The 19,925-nt window shown below is 41.2% G+C and overlaps 2 protein-coding genes across 5 annotated transcripts in view; one reads left to right on the forward strand and one right to left on the reverse strand.

The window, feature by feature from the left end:
* HHIP (hedgehog interacting protein) overlaps positions 1–14,300 on the reverse strand; it is a 78,872-nt gene extending 64,572 nt beyond the window's left edge. For all 3 annotated transcript variants that reach the window (XM_080588664.1, XM_080588663.1, XM_080588665.1), the window contains exons 1-2: positions 13,580–14,300; positions 6,888–7,083 (exon numbers count right to left, since the gene is read on the reverse strand). In XM_080588664.1, coding sequence (XP_080444790.1) covers positions 6,888–7,083; positions 13,580–13,846 — 463 coding nt within the window. In that variant the 5' untranslated portion in view covers positions 13,847–14,300. The remainder of the gene's footprint in view (positions 1–6,887; positions 7,084–13,579) is intronic.
* Positions 14,301–14,432: 132 nt separating this feature from the next.
* Positions 14,433–19,925, forward strand: part of LOC308193719 (uncharacterized protein) — a 170,825-nt gene continuing 165,332 nt past the window's right edge. Inside the window, exon 1 of one of the 2 annotated variants that reach the window (XM_080588709.1) lies at positions 14,433–14,543. The gene's annotated coding sequence lies outside the window, so the exon portion shown is untranslated. Of the gene's footprint in view, positions 14,544–14,577; positions 14,982–19,925 lie in introns of those variants that run through there. The other variant, XM_080588710.1, reaches the window with a different exon arrangement.

Genomic DNA, 19,925 nt, shown 5'->3' on the forward strand with positions numbered 1-19,925 from the left:
CATGCCAAAAAAATAATGAAAATGGTAACTCTTCAGTGATTTAATAACAAAAAAGTGGCTTGTAGTAAAAACTTTGGTAAAGACCTCTGTAAAAGACATGCAGTAAAGACTTTGTGGAATGCTGGCACCAGACATCAGTCGGAGAGGTGAATAATTAGTTGTCTCGGAAAGCAAGAAGTACTGCTTAAAACTGCACCTTGTTGACATGCAGCTGGCCTCTGGTTGACTCCTGACAGTGCTGTGGGTGAAGGCAGTGTCCCATCGCAACGTCTACTTCCTCGGCCCCCAACCCTGAGAAAAGGGACGTGTCTCATGCTGCATTGGAGCTGGCTTTAAGCTGGCTTGGATGAAGGGTGGTCTTTAGGTTTTAGGTTAAAATGGGAGGGAGTTTGAAGACAAGGGAAACAAGACGTTGGTAAAACAAAAGCCTTTGAGGAAAATCCCTGACACTGCTGATACTACGCTATGTGTAATGACAGCAAAAATATCTTTCTGTCCAAAAACCTTTTTCTAGTAATTTCCATCCAGTTTTTAATCATTAATATTGAATCTAAGATAGAATTTGGCTAGTTACATATGCACTGTTTTACTAAAACAGATGTTAATACAATGTGTCTTATGACACCTTCATTGCTCTTAGTGTTATTGGCACAATGTTAGGATGTACTACGGTCCAAGACCTAACTGATGGAATACACAAAATTAGCACTTAATTGGAATTAGAGGCCTAATTTATGCATGGCTTTACCACTTGTGAATAATGCAGTAATCCATAGATCTTGCCCATAAAACCTCTGGCTTACAACTTACAATAAGAGCTGATCAGGGACAGCTGTGTTTCTTTGGAAAATGCCAATTCCTTAAAAGCAAAGGTTTTTCAGAAACGTTATCAGTTTTGACAAAATTTTAGTTAAAATGCTGTCTCTGGTCCAAGATGAAACTTCTGGTCTAAATGAAAAAGAGAGAAACAGACAGCAAACCTCATATCACTATACTCCAATGTCTTGTAATTAGGGTGTTTCATTAGGAAGAGGAATATTCAGGTCAATGCCCCTCATCTGTCAGGCAAGAGTGTGACCCTAAGTCTCCCATTTCCCAAGTAAATGTCCTAACAACTGCTTTATTAGCTATCCTGGGGTGGTCTCTCTGTGGCTTTCTTCATGGAAAATTTCGAAAGAGTTCAATTTCTTCCTTATGTGGAATAGGAAAATTTTTTAGATCCCAGAATTTTTGTGGAGTGGAAAGCCTTTCCCACCCAACTATACTTCTTTTCATATGCATCTTCCTTTAAAAATATTGGACAAATAATATGACAAAGCCTGCCTTTGGCTTCTATAAAATAGTATCTGGAAACACATGGTAGTGTGTTGTGGTATAAAAGTTTAATTACCATGATTTGAGCTTCAGTAAATATCATTTGTGAGGAGCTGGTTTTAATTTATAGTAGTTATTTGGAGAAAATGTGAGATACAATTTCAAGTGGAACAACTGAAGAGGAACTCTGATATAATCATGGACTGGTATTCCAAGGCTTTGTAGATATAATGCCAAAATCAAAGGTAATCTACAATCTTGGTGTTGAATTATTTGACTTAAGAATACATAGTTTTCTCTTCAGTGATTTCTTTCTCTAGGCAAAGGAGATCATTACAGAAAATGCAACAGTGAATTAGAGGTGTACAATTTCTGAGAATTTCTAGAATTTTCTAAGTATATCATCTACTATTTATTACAAATAAACTACTCTTAGCTTGAATTTTACCTTTAGTCAGAAAAACCGAGAACATACAATGATCATATTGTTTACATAGTACATGTGCATTTCAAATAACAATCAGATGCAAACTCAATTGAGTAATGCATTAAGCAATGCCTTTTCTTGCATGTAAGACTAATCTGTTTTCTTTATGAAATATTTTATCATGCATTTAGGTACATCTTGCACTACAGTGGCCTATAGGGTCTGCTATTTAGCAAACCCATCAGCAGGTTTGAAAAAAGACTTACATTCCAATTTCCTTAGAAATGTTCTTAAAAACAGGTTTGAATTAAACTATGAAAATCAGTCTGTAAATCGCTAAATTGTTGCATTATTGGAAGGAATGTGACCTCTGTAAATACAGTTTCACCTGTGCATTAAGGATGGAATTTTGTTCTATAAGAAAACAGTAAGTTACCAGAAAAATCTGCTTCTATGTTCCATATGCTAGATTAGCCATACAGTTTCAGTAAAGACAGTTAAAATAAGATGCTTCTACTTTCCTATCTGATAGTAGCTATTTAATGTTTCCTTTATCATGCTTAATTTGTGACGTCTTTAGTTGAGAGGTTGCCAATTTCTTCAGTGTTTGTACAATGTCCGTAAGAATGGTCCATGACAAGCGCCCCTAAGCACTGGAATTATGTGGGGGGGAAAAATATTGTTTTTCTCAGGCAGAGTTTATTCAGATCCAGCTCTGTCACTGCCTCTGTGAGAGCTAAGCCCAATAGAGATGGTGACATTTATTCCTGTGTGAATTTCTGAACATATTACTTTATTTTAAAGGAGTAATACATACCATTACAAATTTCCTACCAATTCCGTGTGTTGACAGAGCAGTTCCCGTGTTAAAAAAGAAAACTTAAATCACAAAGGAAAATTAAACACAATATTTAAATGTTGTATTTGTTGGATTTTGCATCGGCTTGCATTTCTGTACTTTTCAAATGTCTTGCAAGCCAGAGTCGACTAGTTTTTGATAAACAAACCTTTCAGTTAAGAGAGTTACAGTGAAGTCTTTCTGAGTTCTTATTTGTTAAAATCTGCAGGAATAAGCTGCATGATTTCAAACTTTTTCAAAGAACTTTTGCTCTCGTATGATCCTTACCTCCTCTCTCCACAAGTATTTGTGGTCGGTTATTCCTCACACTGAATTTTATTATTCCTATCCTGCCTTCACTAAATTCTGCTTTGCTGAATTCCCTGCTTGACCATCACCTTGCCTCTTCTTTCTGATATACAACTTAATTGTAGCAGTTGTCTTGATCTTTAAGACAAGGGAAGTTAGTATTCACTCCCTTGTTTGCACAGCACACAGGATTGAGTATCATCCACTTGTCTGCATGGACCTGCACCTGCTTAGAGAGCATATGGAAATCACACTCGCCTACTTTATTCCTGCTACACTGTTGACCATAAGCATACAGTTCTGTATTGTGTAGATGAGGCCTTTGCCTGTTTGTTTTTTTCCTGGTTTGCATTTCCGACAGGTAGATGTGATTTTTTTCACAAAAAAAAACACCCTACATTCTCCTCTCTCTTCTCAATTCTCAGGGAAAACTAAATCAAGGAAGTGATTCCACACTGATTTTTTCAAAACATAACAGGCTTAGTGGTAGCTCACATCACTTCCTATTGATTTTGAAGCAGCTAGTGGCCCTCTTGTCACACTGACACATTGCACGTACTTGCACAAAGGTAGTGCCAGGGTTAATCCCCCTGCTGCTCTTATTAGCAACAGCAACGCTACTATTTTTCTCTTCAAAAATAGTTGACTGTGATGACTATGGTTATTAGTTGACTACATTAGAACTTCAGGAAGTGTTGCGTGGGCTGCAGAACTTCTCAGAAAATTTCTACCATTTTGGGCCGAGGTGCTCCTGTTTGGAGTTAAAAAATTCTTATCTAGCATCTCTTCTGGCAATGACTGTGTTCAGATCTGGGCCTGGATCTGGATTCACACACAATCATCTGGAATCCATTTCTTCAAATGGAAATAATGGAGAGCATGTCGTTCAAAATTTGTCCAATATCCTCGGGTGGCAGAGGCACATGTTTGTTCCTTAGAATATGTTGCTTCCACTGGCACGAATCAAGTTTCTGCTCATGCTGAAAGGGAGAATCAGCCATGCCTTTCTTTACGTGGCCATATTAATAACAAATATTAGACAGTCTTCTGTTCTGACCTTGGAAAACTTAAAATTCCTGTTGTTTAAAGAGACTTCATTAACTCCAGCTCCTCATCAGTAATCACTGCAACTGAGGTTCGCAGTAATGATTGGATGAGAAATAATGAGAAGAGTCAGCCAGGATGAAGCAGGGAAGTTCTATACTCAGAGATTTTGTGAAACATTCCACCCTCCTGCAGTAACAGATCCATAAAATCCTAACAGCTATTCTGGTCATTCTGCTTCAATAAAGAATTGGTCCACTTATACTTTGGATATTCAAAATTGCTAAAGAAGTCAATGGAAATTCTGATACAGTCATAACTGGTGGGCAGACTGCTATCTTCAAAAGAACGAACCGAGGATCTACTTACAGTTTTCATCTTTGCAAAGGCAAAAAGAACAATAAATGAATTTCTGGAGCAAACTCATCAAAAAACTGATGTATAATTTCTCAGTCTTCTTGGTTAATGTGTACTGCTAAAATTTCAGTTCTAGAAAAAATGCTTGCTATCTTGAATCACTATTAAAATTTCTGATTTGTGCTAAAATTAGGGCTTCAGGGCTAAAATTATTTTTGTAGTCAGCAATTTCCTTAAAATCCTTTGTATTGGTGTTCAGAAACAATTAGCACTCCTTAATGAAGGAAAAGTAATTATTTGACTTTTTAACAAATGCACAGTGAATCATTGGCAGAGACCTCCAGTTTGGGGGCATGTTAATTTCCAACTCTTTGTTTAATCCTCCAGGCTAAACTGAAAACATAGCTTCCATAATTTTTATTTTTATTTTTATTTATTTTGCAATAAATGTTAGGGATATATGGGTCTCACAAGTAAAACAGAAAACACAAGTAAGCTGTCTTTTTAATTATTCATATTTTAGAGTGCATATTATACTATATTAAAACCCTATAAGCCGTCTTCTCAAAAAGCGGGACATGAATCTTAATACCTTCATGAAATACTGGTATAGGCATCAAGAACCATGTGTACCAATCAGAAAACTAACTAAATTAACTCTGCTGGTGATGCAAGTACACAACAACTTGGTTTTAGTACTGCCCACTTTCAGAACCACTATATAGAAAGATTATTAGCATCTGATTGACGTAGGAAAAAATCCTATTTTAACTGATGCTAAAGTATGTAAGCTCTTTTTCTGCAAAGCACAGTGCTCTGTCCAGTGCTAAAGTTAGGCTTTCATCTGGTTATCTTTCAAGGCAACCTGGGTGGTCACAAAAAGCACTTGACATCTTGATGCACTTCAGCAGTTTTACATATACACAAACTTTGTAGAAAAATAAATTTGTCATTCGTCACCACATATGTTGATCTGAGGAGTGAGGTTCCTGTGGCTATAGCTCCTGTGCTGCTCAGCCCTTTCTCTTTCTCTTTCCCTCCCTACTTCTCCTCGTTCTTTCTCCTTTTTCACCCTTTCACTTTTTCCAATTAAAAAAATTGTTTCCTCAGAAACAGAGAGTTTCACAAAACAAGTATGAAGGACTTGCTCTGCTGAATATGCTAATCCTTTGCATTAGTTACAAACTCATGTCAAAAAAAAAGTCTTTGTGCTGATTTCTTATATGGGCCAAACATTTAGAATATCTAATCTATTATCGCTGTTCAGCAGGCAGTCTTGGCAACTGTGACCTATTCTGCTTTGCTTTGGAGAATGTGATAAAGAGCAAGAAACAGCTGGTTTAAGAAAGCCTTAGAAACATCCCTTAGTTTATAAAGACAATAATAATATTTTCATATTTGAATGGGTTGAGATACATGTTAAACCACAGTAAAGGGAAAAAGTAAGTCAATTCAAAATGTTTTCTCAAGCCAATAAAAGAACGCTGCAAAAAATCCCTGCACTCTCGGGATTTCAGAGAAAACAAGTACACGCTGTACACACGCAATTAAAAAACCCTCCTCCAAATCTCATCCACTTAAACTATCCCCTTTACTCAAATATGTTTATGTTCTATTACAAAGCTGCGTTCATATGTCAAAAATGACTATTCATAAATTCATTTTTCACATCCTTATTAACTCTGCTTTCCAGTCTGTGTTGCTAGTAAAAAAATCTTAGCAGTTTAATTATTTTCTCCTGTGTGACATTATTTATAAGTAGTGTTTGGAAAAGGAAAAAAGCATAGTTTAAAAATGACAGCCTTAAACATATAAATAATTTACTATTGAGAATACCAAAGATGTTATTTAATATAATAGTGTATTACAACAGTATTTCTAAAAGAACCATCTTCTGTGGTTATTTTGTTGATTTAGTTACAAGTGATAGCACACATTTGGTGACTGCCCTAGACAACACCGGTCAAATTCTGGTTTTGGTTATGTCCAGCTAACTCTACTGACTGCAGTGAGGAAGTGTTAGGTTAGTTAAGAATTTGGTTGTTAACAGCATGTTGGAACCGATTCAAAGATCACAGAAGTCTATCAAATAGCTCCCTTTGATTTCAATGGGCTTTAAACCCTGTGGAAAAATACACCAGTTTCTAGGGTAACAAACCCAGAAAAAACACTTTACTCATCAGCTTGTAGGGTCTACAGAGGACAGCCAGCATCCTTTCTTTCTTGCATCTTAAAGCTGTATGTACTTTAGGACAGCCTTTTGGATGGCCAGATAATTGTTTACATGATTTGAATGAACACAGTAGCATACCAGTAGAGGTAATATTTTCAGATATTTTCAGGTGCCTTTGACAAAAAGTAATCCTGAGTTTCATGGAGAGTTTAATAGGAAGGTGGCAAGAAAGTGCTCAAAATGTTTACCTCCCCATGTAAAAATCACCCTGGAGGTCCTGAGCTATTCTGTTTTTGCTTAGGCAATATCTCCTCGATATCAATGGTGATTTTACTTAGCTAAAGACCTGGATCTACGACTGCTCAGGCAATATCAACATTTGAAAGCAGACATCCTTTAGTTCCATATTTTGTTATAGGTTTTACCTGGTATGTGACCTCTGCAAGTATAATAGAATTCTTTACAATAGTCTTTGCACAGGTAGGGAAGAGATAGCTCTCTTTCAGATGTTTCCCCTTTCTCAGGTGAGTGGAATAGATTCTGGGCATGAGGTGAGCAGTGTGCACATTTGATTTCCTCCAGTAGCTTCGCACATTCTGTGTTGTTCGTAACAGAAAGTATCTGCAAGCCACAAACCAGAGACAAATAAACACATGACCTGTTTCCCCATCTTATACAAAAAAGATTTTATGATCCAATGTAATAAATAAGGCTAACAGAACCAGTACAGTTAGTATAAATGCATCACGTTTCATGTCACCATTCCAGAAGAATCAAGTGCAAAAAATATTACTATGAAATGTGCAATATGCCATTAGTACAGTGAGACGTCAAGTGTTAGCTTCTCTTTCCCAGAGAAGAACAATAGTAGTCAAATTATTTTATGGACTCAAGCCTGCAATCTCTTATCGCATAGGCAATCTCTGAACTACAGCAATGATTTGTACGAGGAGCTACAGCAGCAGGCCGTCTGCCCACTGATGAGAAATGCTTAAAAACACAACTTGTAGTGTGCCCTATTCAAATATTTAAGAGACTAAAAGTTGTAATTCTACCACCAAAACACATCAAGGAAACCATATCTTGGTATTTGTTGAATAGGTGTATCTTGAACTATGCCACAGTCCAGCTACTAAAATGATTGCATTGGAGTTCTGCAGGTGCCTTGGCTTGTTTTAAGTGCTGCTTTCCTTTTTTGCAGTCTGTAGTGCAAAATACTTGGTGGTGGGAAAAGCTGTATGTTTTCAAACATTTCATAACTGAAAAAACAGAATTTGTCTGTAGCATCTTAATTTGTCTCAGTATTGAAAGTGTAAGTTTGTCCTGAAAAAAGAGCATATATTATGCATAGTACTTGAAGAAGCACTAAACCACGATTGATGATGTGTTTAAGTAAACACAGGAGCCTAAGGAGCGCAATGTCATCAAATCGTGAAAAATAATAGAAAACAGCATAGTTGTCTTTATTAGTCTTTGAATGCAGTGCACTTTGTTAATCTATTGTTAACCACATGGATTGTTTTTTGATCATTCATCCCAATGGTGGATAATGGGAAATGTGTTCTCAGTTGAGAGGGACTGAATCTGATCCAATACAAAAACAAAGCTCAGGTTCTTTTTACAGTTTGTTTAATGCAGTTATAAACAAAGACTGTAAGACGCTTATTTTAAGAAATATTAATGCTGTAAGTATTTGTATTCTGTAAAATTTGTAAATATTTGTAAATTTTGCATTTGAAAATATCAAAACAGTTTTGCAGTAGTTCATATCTCCGAGTTGATTTGTAGCATGACTTTACAATGTGTCATTCCCTTGCAGCATAACATTGATAGGAATCATCTAAATTATTTTGGATAAAAATTGTTATTTAATACATGAAGACTCTTGATATGTTGGAGTATGCTGTCTCATAGGTTGTCTGTCTTCTGGGATGCAGCACTTTGATAACAGTCCTGAACTCATTTTATTTACAGATCATAGTTATATGAGCACAAAACATCAAAGAGAAATGCACTCCCTGTTGTTTTAAACAGCTATGTATTCAAAATAGGATACAACATATGGCCTGTACAGTTAAAAAACTCCTAATTAAAAGAACATTAATTTAAAAGGTAAGCTCTTTCCAGGAAAATTCAGTCTTAACCATATATTGCCAAAAGGCCATCTGAAACGTGTAGTAAAGTTTCATGGCCAAGTTAGAACCCTGATTAGAAGAACACCATTTGGTCTCTACCCTTAATCTAGAAGAGCTACCATTGTCAAATGTAATTCCTCCAGATTTGCTGGGATCATTAAATGCAATACATGCTCTGTTCTTTACACTATCTGTTCTTAGTTCATCCTCATCATCATAGCACCTGCAATTAAGTAATGTGACTAACATGTACGGTTTATCATCTCCCTTCAGGTCTTCCTTGGGACTCTCACTGTCTCACATGTTTTTTGGCAAGGGCTTAACATTTGTCTTAAACTTGAAGACTAATGAATTAATTGCATGTTGCATGCACAGTGAAGTTTGCCTTTACCCTGAATTCACCAGGGAATTCTTTCCACAGCCCCAGCTCCTTCTCTCCTGAAAAAAATACATTCTTTTTGCTAGATATCTTATTTGGGCCACAGCTGCAGAACTATTAGTGGAACATGGTCTTAGTTCTTGAGTTTCAGGTGTTGTTCTAGATATGGCAGATTTGGGAAAAATGCCTCAAGGACAAGAACTAAAAATATAATGATAACTACAATAAGGTATGACCAAAATAAATAATAACTATAAGTTTGAACTTGACTTAATATTCTCTGGTAGTAGAGAACAGACTTCACAGAAGTCTTGCAGAACTCCACACTGCTGAGGCAATATGCTGCATGAGCTGGACCTTCTTAAGGGGGAGGATGGCATCCTGATGAGGTACCTATTGTTATGATGGGAAGTAGCTTATATAATTCAGTCAAATCATTGCCAAATAGGACAAAGTCTGAAGCTAATTGGAGATGACTGAAAGCACTATCCATAAATGCTATTTTTAAAGAACTTTATGTCACTAAGAAGCCGGGAGGTTTCCTTAGTAAGGGTGGAATGACCAATTTTGGTGTTTCCACCAAAGGAAAGCGCACCTGACTACAGACTCTTACAAGTACTTGTCTATTTTCAGTAGTATCACCTGCTTTGCAAGAGTCTCATTTTTTTTCATCAGTGAGTTGATCTCAGGCAGTAGGCTTTCTTGCGGTAGCAGTATGATGGTACGTTTAGAAGTACAAGTAAACATTAGGTATTACTAGGTAAATATTCGGTGTGTTTATTGAATTAACTCCACAGTGATGCTGATATAAAATTCTACTACTTCTGTTACTTCTGCTGGAAGACTCCAGAAAGAAAGAATTGTGAACAGAAAAAAAAAAAAGGAAAAAAAAAAAAAACAGGATAGCAAAGCTAATTTACTGTTTCTTGTGGAAAACGTAATTGACGTTGCCTGGTGATACAGGAGAAGAAATGCTTGCCAACATTTCAGTCCTCAAAGTTAAGACAAAAGGATCCTAATCCCCCTGAGCAGCTGCTATCCAGGAATTAACCACAGGAATTCACCCCCTCATGTCATTTCTGGAATGAATCTTGGTCATATAATAGCTAATCGGAAGATTAAGGAATCAGAGTCAATCAATTATCTGAAAATCAAGTATGTTATTTAACTTTTAGAATGCTCAAGCAAAATCAGGTGGTAACATTTGCTCTGTGTGAGGTCTGATGTATAACTGTACTGGCTCAGAGATAGGACAACAAATCGATAACGTATTTATCCTGGAGTATATTAAATCGGTTTTAAGTGAAAGCCGAAATACTTATTGAATGAAGCTTTTTTCTGTTGGATCTCTACTTTGAAAATGACCTTACAGTTGACAATGGCTTTAGTCTTTTGAAGAAATGTAAACTAATTTCCTGCTTCAATTTTTAAAGTCGTGTGTGAAACCATCAAACTACAGTGGTTTAAACTAACTGTGCTCTGGAAAATATGTAAAACTTCCAAACATTTATTGCAACATGCCTAATAATGATTATGCCTGCTGCTGACTAATTTACAACATCTGTAAGATCATCCTTTAATCTCTAGCCACATGAATGTAAAACTGGTAGACTCAAGGTAAGATAAATCCTGGAATGTGCAGGAAAGTATAGCATACAAAATTGGTTTATCATCAACAAAAAGAATAGTGCAAAGAAGAAACAGAGGAAGGTACAGTAAACAGAAATTCTTTACATTGAATATAGTCATCTGTTTTGTGTACCCTGTCGTATCTAGTCTGAGAAAGGCAGTGTAATTTTGATGTTACCAGAAAAAAAAAAATCAACCCACAGTGAAATAAGTCATTGCACTAAGCTGTATTAGATATACATGCATTTATGTCTAAAAATCATATGCTTACGAGATTGTTCAGCTGTTGGGTTGAACATATGCTTCTTCTGTACTATAGAACTGGATTATGTCATTAAAGAGTTCGGTTTCAATTTTAGGGTAATATGTAAATAGATCATTGTACTAAGGCAGCTGTTAAAGGGACCCCAAGATGAGTTATTTGTTTAGTTGGATGTGTTCAACAATAGCCTTTGTTCGTGAAAGAGCCAGAGCAAACAAATGATTGTAAAAGGGCACACTTGAAAACAATTACTTTTCACCCATTCCTTGACAGCCTTGGCTGTGAAGCCATCCAAGGTAGGGAGGACTTCTTTGCCTGTCGGGCTGTAAGCAGACTTTTAGAAAAACTGATATTACAATATTTGACTGGGATGTATTAGTCCTTCCTAATCAAGGGGAGAGTGCAGTGAACTAGAAGACAGAGAGTTAAATGTCAACAAGAGTATGTAAAAATCTTACTTGAGGCAGTGCAGCGTGGTATCTGCTTATTATGGTAGCTCCATTTCTGCTCCCAAAACCACAGGCAATGGTAGCATTTTCATTATAAACACAGATCAATAATTTGGTCAAAAATTTTCTTAACCAAGAAGCTCTTATGAAAATGAAGACGTCTACTGAGCACGCTCGACTCTTTGTCTTTAAAGAAGTTAGCTTTCACATTTCTGTTACTGTCATAGCCACTCCATCCTGTGGATAGATATATGATGGAGTACTGCATTTAAATAAGCTATTGTTTGAACTGTAATAGACTAGAGTTTTATAAATGTGCTTTTTGAAAAGGTCCATCCATGTGTATTCCATAATAGTTTGCCATGTCTCTTATGGAAGACCACCTCATTCTGCAAAGTACAAATGACATATTTTGACATTTTTCCCAAACAGATATTGACATGATAAAGCAGATGAGAGTTTCATAAACGTTAATCTATGGTGAAAAATCATCTGATTTTAAAATCCTGTAAAATTATATTCCTTAAAAAGTCTAACCGATGTTTAAAAAAAGAGTTTTGACAGCTCAGAAATAACTAGTGTGGCATATACGGTTAACACCTGACGTTTATATGAGGTTTTGAGTACTGTTAGCCCAAAGAAATCCAACGGGAATTAAGAGATATTTTCAAGTGATACTAAGAAGAGAATAAACCCTTCAACTGCCTGGAGATTGAGAAGTTACTGAAATGCAGCTTCCAGTTTACTGCATTGAGCCACTTACTAGAAGGGTCTCCAAGCACTGAATAATCTCAGAAGCCTATATGCCCCTGAGCCATTACAAACAGGGTGAATTAAGGAATTAAGGACATATTTTCCAGTCCTTAGTCTTTTTTTTTTTTTTTTCTTTTTCTCTTTTCCTCTGCTAGATCTTTCAGGTTATCTGCGTGTGGTTAGTTTATAGTTTAATTCAATTATCACAGAGGAGCTTAATGACACTGTCTCTAGACAACATGAAGAAATATATCTGCCTTGAATCTCAAACTGCTGCTGCATATGGTATGAATAAAGAGAGATCTGCAGCTGAAAACCTGCAGTAAGACAGTTCTCACTCATCTGGGAATAGAGGGGGTAGGACAAATGCTCCCTCAAAAGGCATGAACATTTGGACAGAGCTGGGGACTGAAGGAGAATGATGTTCTCCAGTTTCACCCATTAGTGAACCAACTAACAAACACAATGGTGTTGTTGTTATTCTTTTGCCATAAGCAACAGGACTCTGTGTGTGGGCAGCAGTTTAGTGGGGAGGAGGATAAGTCGACCCCTTTTTGTCCTATTGATTTTTTCCTATTTGCATGACTTGAGCAAATTAAATGATGCAATATGGCTTTTTGTTACAAAACAAAGTGAGAGATACCACCCAGACACATATGTTGATTCGTAGAAGCTGTTTACATGAGAATGGAGTGAAATCTACCGTGAACCGAGCATAAAAATTCGATTCAGGCTGGGCATTTTTTTTATTATGCCTGGGCCAGCAAGCCTGAAACGCAAGTTTTCCAAGAGTCTCGCAGACCTTGACAACTACAGAGTTGTAACCGAGGAATTCTTAATTAAACCTAAACCGGGATGGAAAAGGGAGGGAAAAAGGAAAAAAAAAAAAAAGGAAAAAAAAAAAAGACACCTGATTGTTGATTTCACGTGCAGCGCTTCCTAATGCCGCTGCCCGGCCGCGGGAGGACGGGGGCACGGCGCCGGGCGCTGCGCGGAGCGGAGCGGAGCGGAGCGGCCGGGCGGGCAGAGGAGGTGCCTCCCGCCCTGCCTCTCCCTCCCTCCGCCTGACGGCGGCTTCAGATCCGGCGGGGAGGCCGCCAGGTAGCGGGGGAAGGAGGGGCGGCCGGCACCTGGCGCCGCGGGGGGGGGACCGGTCCCAGCGCCGACACCCCCGGGCACCCCCGGCTCGTCCCCGTGGGGCTGCGGCCGGCAGCTCGCCGCGCTCCCACCCCAGACCTGCCCGAGTACGCGCGGGGAGAACCGGGCAACGCTTTTCCTTTTTCCCTTTTTTTTTTTTTTTTTTTGGAACCCCAGCAAAACAAACCGCAAAGCGCCGCCAAGCCAATTCCCAGCCCCGCCGCTGCCCCGCCGCCGCGGACACCCGTGGGCAGCCCCCGGGGCAGGGGTCCGGCTCCCGGGGCCACCCGCCCCGCCAGGTTAGCGCGTGGGAAGTAAAATCGCACACCCCCAAGCCCACCGAAGCAGCGGTAACTCCTCAGGTGGCGCCTACCTTGGTGTCGGCGTGCAGCAGCCCCTGCGTGTCAGCGCGGGGGCAGCAGGAGAGGCGCGGGTAGAGGCCGCGGCACATCGCCTCCCCGCCGCCCGGCGCCTCCGGGGCCAGCAGCCGCCGGTCGCGCTTCTTCAGCCGCCGCGGCGGGGTCCCGTTGAGGCACCTTCTCCTGCGGGCGCCGCTCTCCCCGAACTTGGCATCCCCCTCGAAGAAGCACAGCACCACGGCCACCAGCAGCAGCTTAAACGGCAGCATCTTGAGCATCATGCCTGAGGGAGCGCGTGGATGCACCCAAAAAAAAGGGGGGTGGGGTGGGGGGGGGCGAGGGGGAAGGAGGGGAATCCCACTGACTTTGCTTTGCACTTCGGGCCGGGAAAACACCTCCCTCCCGCACGAGGGGGAAGCCTGCGGCCGCGCTCTGAATGCCTCGCGGAGGGCAAAAAAAGCAACAACCCGAGGGGGGGGCGCGGACCCCCGAGCCGCGCCGCGCCGCGCCGGGAGGACGGGATGCTCGGCGGCGGGCGGGAGGAGCCGTGCGGGCGGCACAGGTTCAGCAGCAGCGGCCGCTGCCGCGCCGAGGCGCCGGGGCTCGGGGCGGGCCGGGCAGCGGGCGGCGGCAGCCCCTCGCTCGCCGTCCCATAGGAAGGGTGTCCCCGCGGCGGGGCGGCGGCGGCGGCGGCGGTGGCGGCGGCCGTGCCGGGCGATGCCCCGTCCGCTGCCGGCCGCGGCTCAGCAGGGCTCTCATGTTTCGCTCCCTCTTTTCTTCTTCTTTTTAAGCCGCGCGCGGGGAGGTGCTGCCACCGCGCGCCCTGCACGTCACCCGCCGCCACCGGCCGCGCGCCGCGCACCCGGGCAGGGAGCGAGCGGCGCGGGGGCGCGGCCGGCCCGGGGGGCAGGCGGCGGCGCCACGCCCGGGAGCGGCAACGGCCGCCCGGCAACGGTCAGCCCGTAACGGCCGCCCGAGGTGGGTCTCGCCGGACGAGCCCCGAGGGGCGCCCCCCCGGCGGGGAGCGGGGCACGGGGCGAGCCGAGAGGGGCAGCCCCGCCCGGGCAGGCTGGGGAGAGGGGAAAGCGAGGGCCCGCAGCACGCCAGGGGTAGGTGCAGCCACCTAGGGAGGAACGGGAGGGGGGCAGACCTGACGCGGAGGAAAAACACCTCACAGCCCACGGGGCTCTTTGGGAAGAGGAAGGGCAAAGGAGGGCTGCAGGGAGTTCCTCGTGTGCGGCAGCGCTTCTCACGGCGCGAGGGCCCGTTACTGTTCGCCTCACGTTTAACTAAATCTCTTCAGATGTAGTTTCGAACTCTTAAGCAGCCCGCTGTGAACTAAATCGGAATTTGGCATGGACAAGGAGTGCATCAGATAAAGTGTTGTGCAGACATAAAAAACTGTCCCCTTTCACTGTAAGTACATTTCTTGGAGGCTGGTGGCTCCCGAACTCATGACCGCCACTTGACTTGCTACTGACTCTTGTTTGGCTGAAAATGTTCCCGACCAGGGCCTGAGCCACACCGAGTACAGTGAGTTCTGGGTACGTGCTGTAGGGGTTCTGGGACAGCATGGGCCCCAGCACTCGTGTCGATGAGTGAAGTCAGCGTGGCACCCTTAGAGTATCGCGAGCACTGGTGGTGATCCAGCTGTCCTGCTTTGTTGTTTTCGAAAAAAGCCCTGCTTGGCAGTGGGGGAACGTGTCCCGTGAGCAGCCTGGCTGGCAGAACTGTAGCAATGTGACTATACCACAACAGCCGTGCCACATTTACTGGGTTATTACATAGGTTGTTCTGAAAGGAAAGCGATTCTGGTGTAAAGCAAAGCAGCGATATCAGAAAGAAGTCACTTTTATTCCCAAGCAGTTTCCACACTGAGTGTTATGCTGGAGGAATTGTAGTGGCAACGTATGCAGCTGAAGGTCCGACTGCCTCTTTCCCTGTGTAGGCAGGTGGTCAGACTTTTCAAACAGATTTTGCATTGCTTCTCTCTTACTGGAATGGGAAAATGGAACTGAGTGGAAAGAAGTGACTGTGGGGCAGATACCCTCTTGAAAAAATAAATGTTCAGTGAAAGTGTCTGTTGAGCAGTTGCGGCCCGATCCTCACAGTTCCCGTCTCTCTGGAGGAAAAAGGAAGTGAGGAATATAAATCTATATGATCAAAGTAACGCAGCTATTAGTAAATAACATTTCTTCTTCCTTCAAGTGTTGCCTGCGTAAATATCCGTTTCTATGTATACCTGTACTGGTTCTCAGAGGAGGTGAGTTTGAGGTGTAGTAATTAAATAGAGAATGATTTCCCGAAATGGGAAGTTACCAAGCTAAGAAAGAGCTGTCAGTTTGTGAAGGTCAGATTCTACATAGAAGTTTTACACAGAAAGTCTGTGGAATGGCCAATGTCTATTGACCTGGTATAACATGAAGTGCTCAGAACTTGGAGCTCTGTAGTGATAGAAGGATATAAAGGTGTATAAGCAAGACTTGAAGAAGGTTGAATTTTCTTTATAAGCTCTGAATAGCAAATGCTGATTCTTGGGGTTTTGTGCAAGAAGACACAATTTAATCTTATGTTCCTTTCCACACTTCAAAAAAGTTCATGATGGCTTCTTTAAGAAAGTCATTATTTTTTTTTTTTCAAGCCGGTTAGTATAGGAATTTATTTATAAACCTTTTTAATAATGCAAAGTTAAGGTCAGTATTAGTATATGCCATTTCAGAGTGTCAGCTTCAGGTGTCTCTCAGCCTCTGATAAACAGAGATAAGGGAATACTTAGGAAGTGGAAACATATACATAGGAAATATGGTTAATAAACACATCAGTCTTTTAACACAACCTGGATTCTGTCATGTGAACTTCATTACTGGAAATGATTAAACATGGTAATGCCATAAGTAGAGGTGAATAAACTCTGTAATTTGTTTCTAGGATGTAGGTGAGAATCTTTCGGTTTTGCTACAGTTATGTGTGAGAAGGATAGCAAGTTAAAAGGAAGCTACTACTGCTGTGGTATTTGAACATAGCTAGATTTTCTTCTAGTTTTATCCAGCAGATAAGCAGACTGTGCTTATTTATACCATTACCTTTACTATCTTTATTATTGTCTATATCATAATACATCATGGTATCTGTATAGCATGAGTCAAATGTGTCAGAATACCCTTCAAAGAACATAAGGCTAAGACTGTGACATACGCTTGAACTTATCATTTACTATTTTTCAGTTGTGTTTGTTCTTTTTAATTTGTGTGGCTCAGCAGTTGAATTCAGATCGTCATAAATATTTTGCAAGGGAATTTAAATGTACCAAGATACCTGCTTTCAGATTTAAAGTTAGTGAAGTCCTTAGTATTTTGAACAGAAGAGAAAATATGTGGAGCAATTAGTGTCAGTTTTGGGAAGTGCAGTTATCTTCTGAGTTTACAGGTAGGAGCAGAAGCTGAGCGAAGGGATCTAATAGCATGATGAGGATTGTGCCTGATGGAAGTAATTGGTAGCATCACATTATTCGTAAACCGCCAGCAGATGTTGTCTGGCAGCACACCTTTAGGTATTTTTGTGATTCACACAAGAACTTTGTGTGCAGTCACCTCACTTTACAGCTAAGCTGTGTAAGTTTACCAGTACAGGTTTTTTCTTCTCAGCAGTGAAAGCAAGGCTACATTCTGTCCTTCCACACTGATGGATAATACTCGGCATGCCATGAGGTGGAGTTTTGCAGCGTTGGAGCAGGCTAGGAGACAAACCAATGCTCACCTTAGTTTGCATCTGAGAAAGTGCAGTATTTAAGACATTGGTACGGGAAGGTTGCACCCCCGCCTCCATCAGGGACATTTCACTGGGTGAAGCAGGTGGACTTCAGCTCTTGGAGAGTGGCTCTGGTTTTGCTTTAGCTGAGTGGGACTTCTCAAACACAGTTTTGTCTTGCCAGTTATTTTAAGATAAAAAGCTTTCATTGTCAGGTGAATTCACTGTCAGATGAAATGAGAGTGGAATCTCTCCATAGCTCATCAGCAGCACACTTTTCAGTGAGTCCGTTATAACATTATATGTGTTATTTAAAACACTCTCCCTAAACTGTGGGATGTGTGATTCTACTTTATAGCTTATTTATTCATCTCCTTGTTGGGGCCAGTGTATATCACAGCAAATTCTGCATCATAGAAACCACAGCGTGAGAAACACTCAATCACAGATTCCCCAGCGTATACGCTCAAAGTTAGTGTTCCACTTCCAGAATAAATTCTGAGAAAAAAAAGCGTTAAATTCTGAATTTTGTATCTTTCACTCAGAAAGAAAAGCAGAACAGTCTTTCTAAAGCAGTCAGAGAATTCATTTAAATTACTTTGAAACAAAGCTGAGCTTGAGAGTCCAGGATCAGAGGCTTCTGCCTAAGCTGTGGCTTCTGAAAGTTAATGGTCCCAGCTCCCTGTTTCCCTGTCAACTGGGTGGACAGAGACCCAGGAATCTGGAAATCTGGAGTGAGAACTTGGGCAGGAATTTCAAGGTTTGGCAGTCTGAGCTTCTGTGCTTCTGGCTTTTTTTGGGTAAAAGCCTGACTGTGCTGAGAGTCCTATTAGAAGTGAAGCTGAGAGTTTTTTCTGGCTCTCTGCTGCATCACCGGGGTGAGGGTTCCTGTGGCTTCAGGGCAGAGAGCTGGAATATCAGGCAGCCCTGACTCTGGGACAGTCTTTATGGCGGGAGTTCCCCACAGCTGTGAACTCTTCAAGTCCATTTGCCATAGCAGCTCCTCTGGTAATGAAGAAGGAAAACTGCCGGAGTGGTTTCATTAAAGCATCTTGCGGTTAGTCAGAAGTTTATAAAACCATTATTTTTTTGCTTATATTTCTGCTTGTGATGTAACAGAAATTTTCAGTTTGGTCAGAACATTTCTGGTTGGTTCTCTCCACCATATACTACAGCCCACATCATTTCATGGTGTTGAGAATAACATGTTGCTTGTCTTTGCATACCACAAATACGAGGTGTGAAAGCTGGTGTAACATGAATGAACAGGACTTGCAAGAATATTTTTTATGGGAAAATAGGTGCCCAGACAGTCACAGACAAGTTTTTAGGGTATGTCTTTACCACAGAGTTCCCCATGGCTCTTAACAGAAATCCTCTAAACCAGCTGAAGCCACCTGGACCATTTGGGACTATAAACCAATGTGTCTGGTCTCTGAACATGACTTCAAAAAAACCTGAGTCCTGTCAGGGTACAAAAGCAGTATTCGGCTGATGTTAACTCCACTTGATTGGCCCATCAGGGAATATGAAGTACAGATTATTTTAGCACATCACGTCAGCTGCTAACACAAACCTTCAATTACCTGCGTTCAATTTTGCAACATAAGCTAGGCTAACTAGAAGGCAGATAAAGCAAACCATTTTGTGAAGGAATGAAGACTCAAGAGGCCCGCTTGCCTATGGTCTGCATACTTTTACTACCTGCTGTAATTCACCTCAACAACATGTCTCTATTTATGTTTGTTACAAAGAGACAAAAGAAGCCGCTGTGGAAAAAAAAAAGTATTTCTTAGCAGGGACTTTAATAACTCCACTGACGATTGCAGTTTACCAGCCATGTGTATGCCATCCCTTGCTCCAGTGCTTGGGGTGTCCTTACGTCCTCTAAGAACGCTTTGTATAAGATGGCAATCGAGGAAGCTCTGAAATGCTTTCAAGAGTTATCAAAGAGGTAAACGTCTTTCTGAATAAGCAATATTGTGCATGACAGAGCTAAATAGTGGGCCTATATACTTCTGCCTCATAAGATTTGTTGCCTGCCGAGGGCAGGGCTGGGAATCATAGCCTGGCAGCGTTAAAACCAAGCAGTCACAAAACTCTGCTGAGTAGCTCAGTGACTGGCATGTCAGATAGGATTTCACAGATTTTCTCCGTGGTGATGTGGTGCATGTGCAGTTCACTCTGTTACATAAATTGATGTGAATCAATTCATATTTGATATGGAAGCTTTGGTTTGGGAAATTCTTCACAGTAGCTTTCACATAATATGTGCTAAGGCACCATGCGCTGCATTGCTGCATATAGAATGTATATTCTGTATGAACTGTGCTTTCCGAGGCTATTTTTCCGAACAGTAAAAAACATTTTTCCCCACAGGTGGGAAATAACAGTGGAATCGGTAACCGTTTGTCATATATTTTCCTAGACAATGTATGTTCCATTCAGACGTGTAATGTAGCTTTTAGAAGAAAGATTTTTCTAATTCAGTCGCATAATTTGTCCTTAGGAAAGCAGGGAGTTCATCTCAAACAAATATGTTTCTCGACACATCATTCTCAGAACTACCAAGTCCCTTGGCATATGCAGGAATGTACCCGTGTATACCTAGCA

Source organism: Anser brachyrhynchus (genome assembly GCF_964034855.1).
Source record: "Anser brachyrhynchus genome assembly, chromosome: 4".
In the NCBI taxonomy this organism is placed as follows: Eukaryota; Metazoa; Chordata; class Aves; order Anseriformes; family Anatidae; genus Anser; species Anser brachyrhynchus.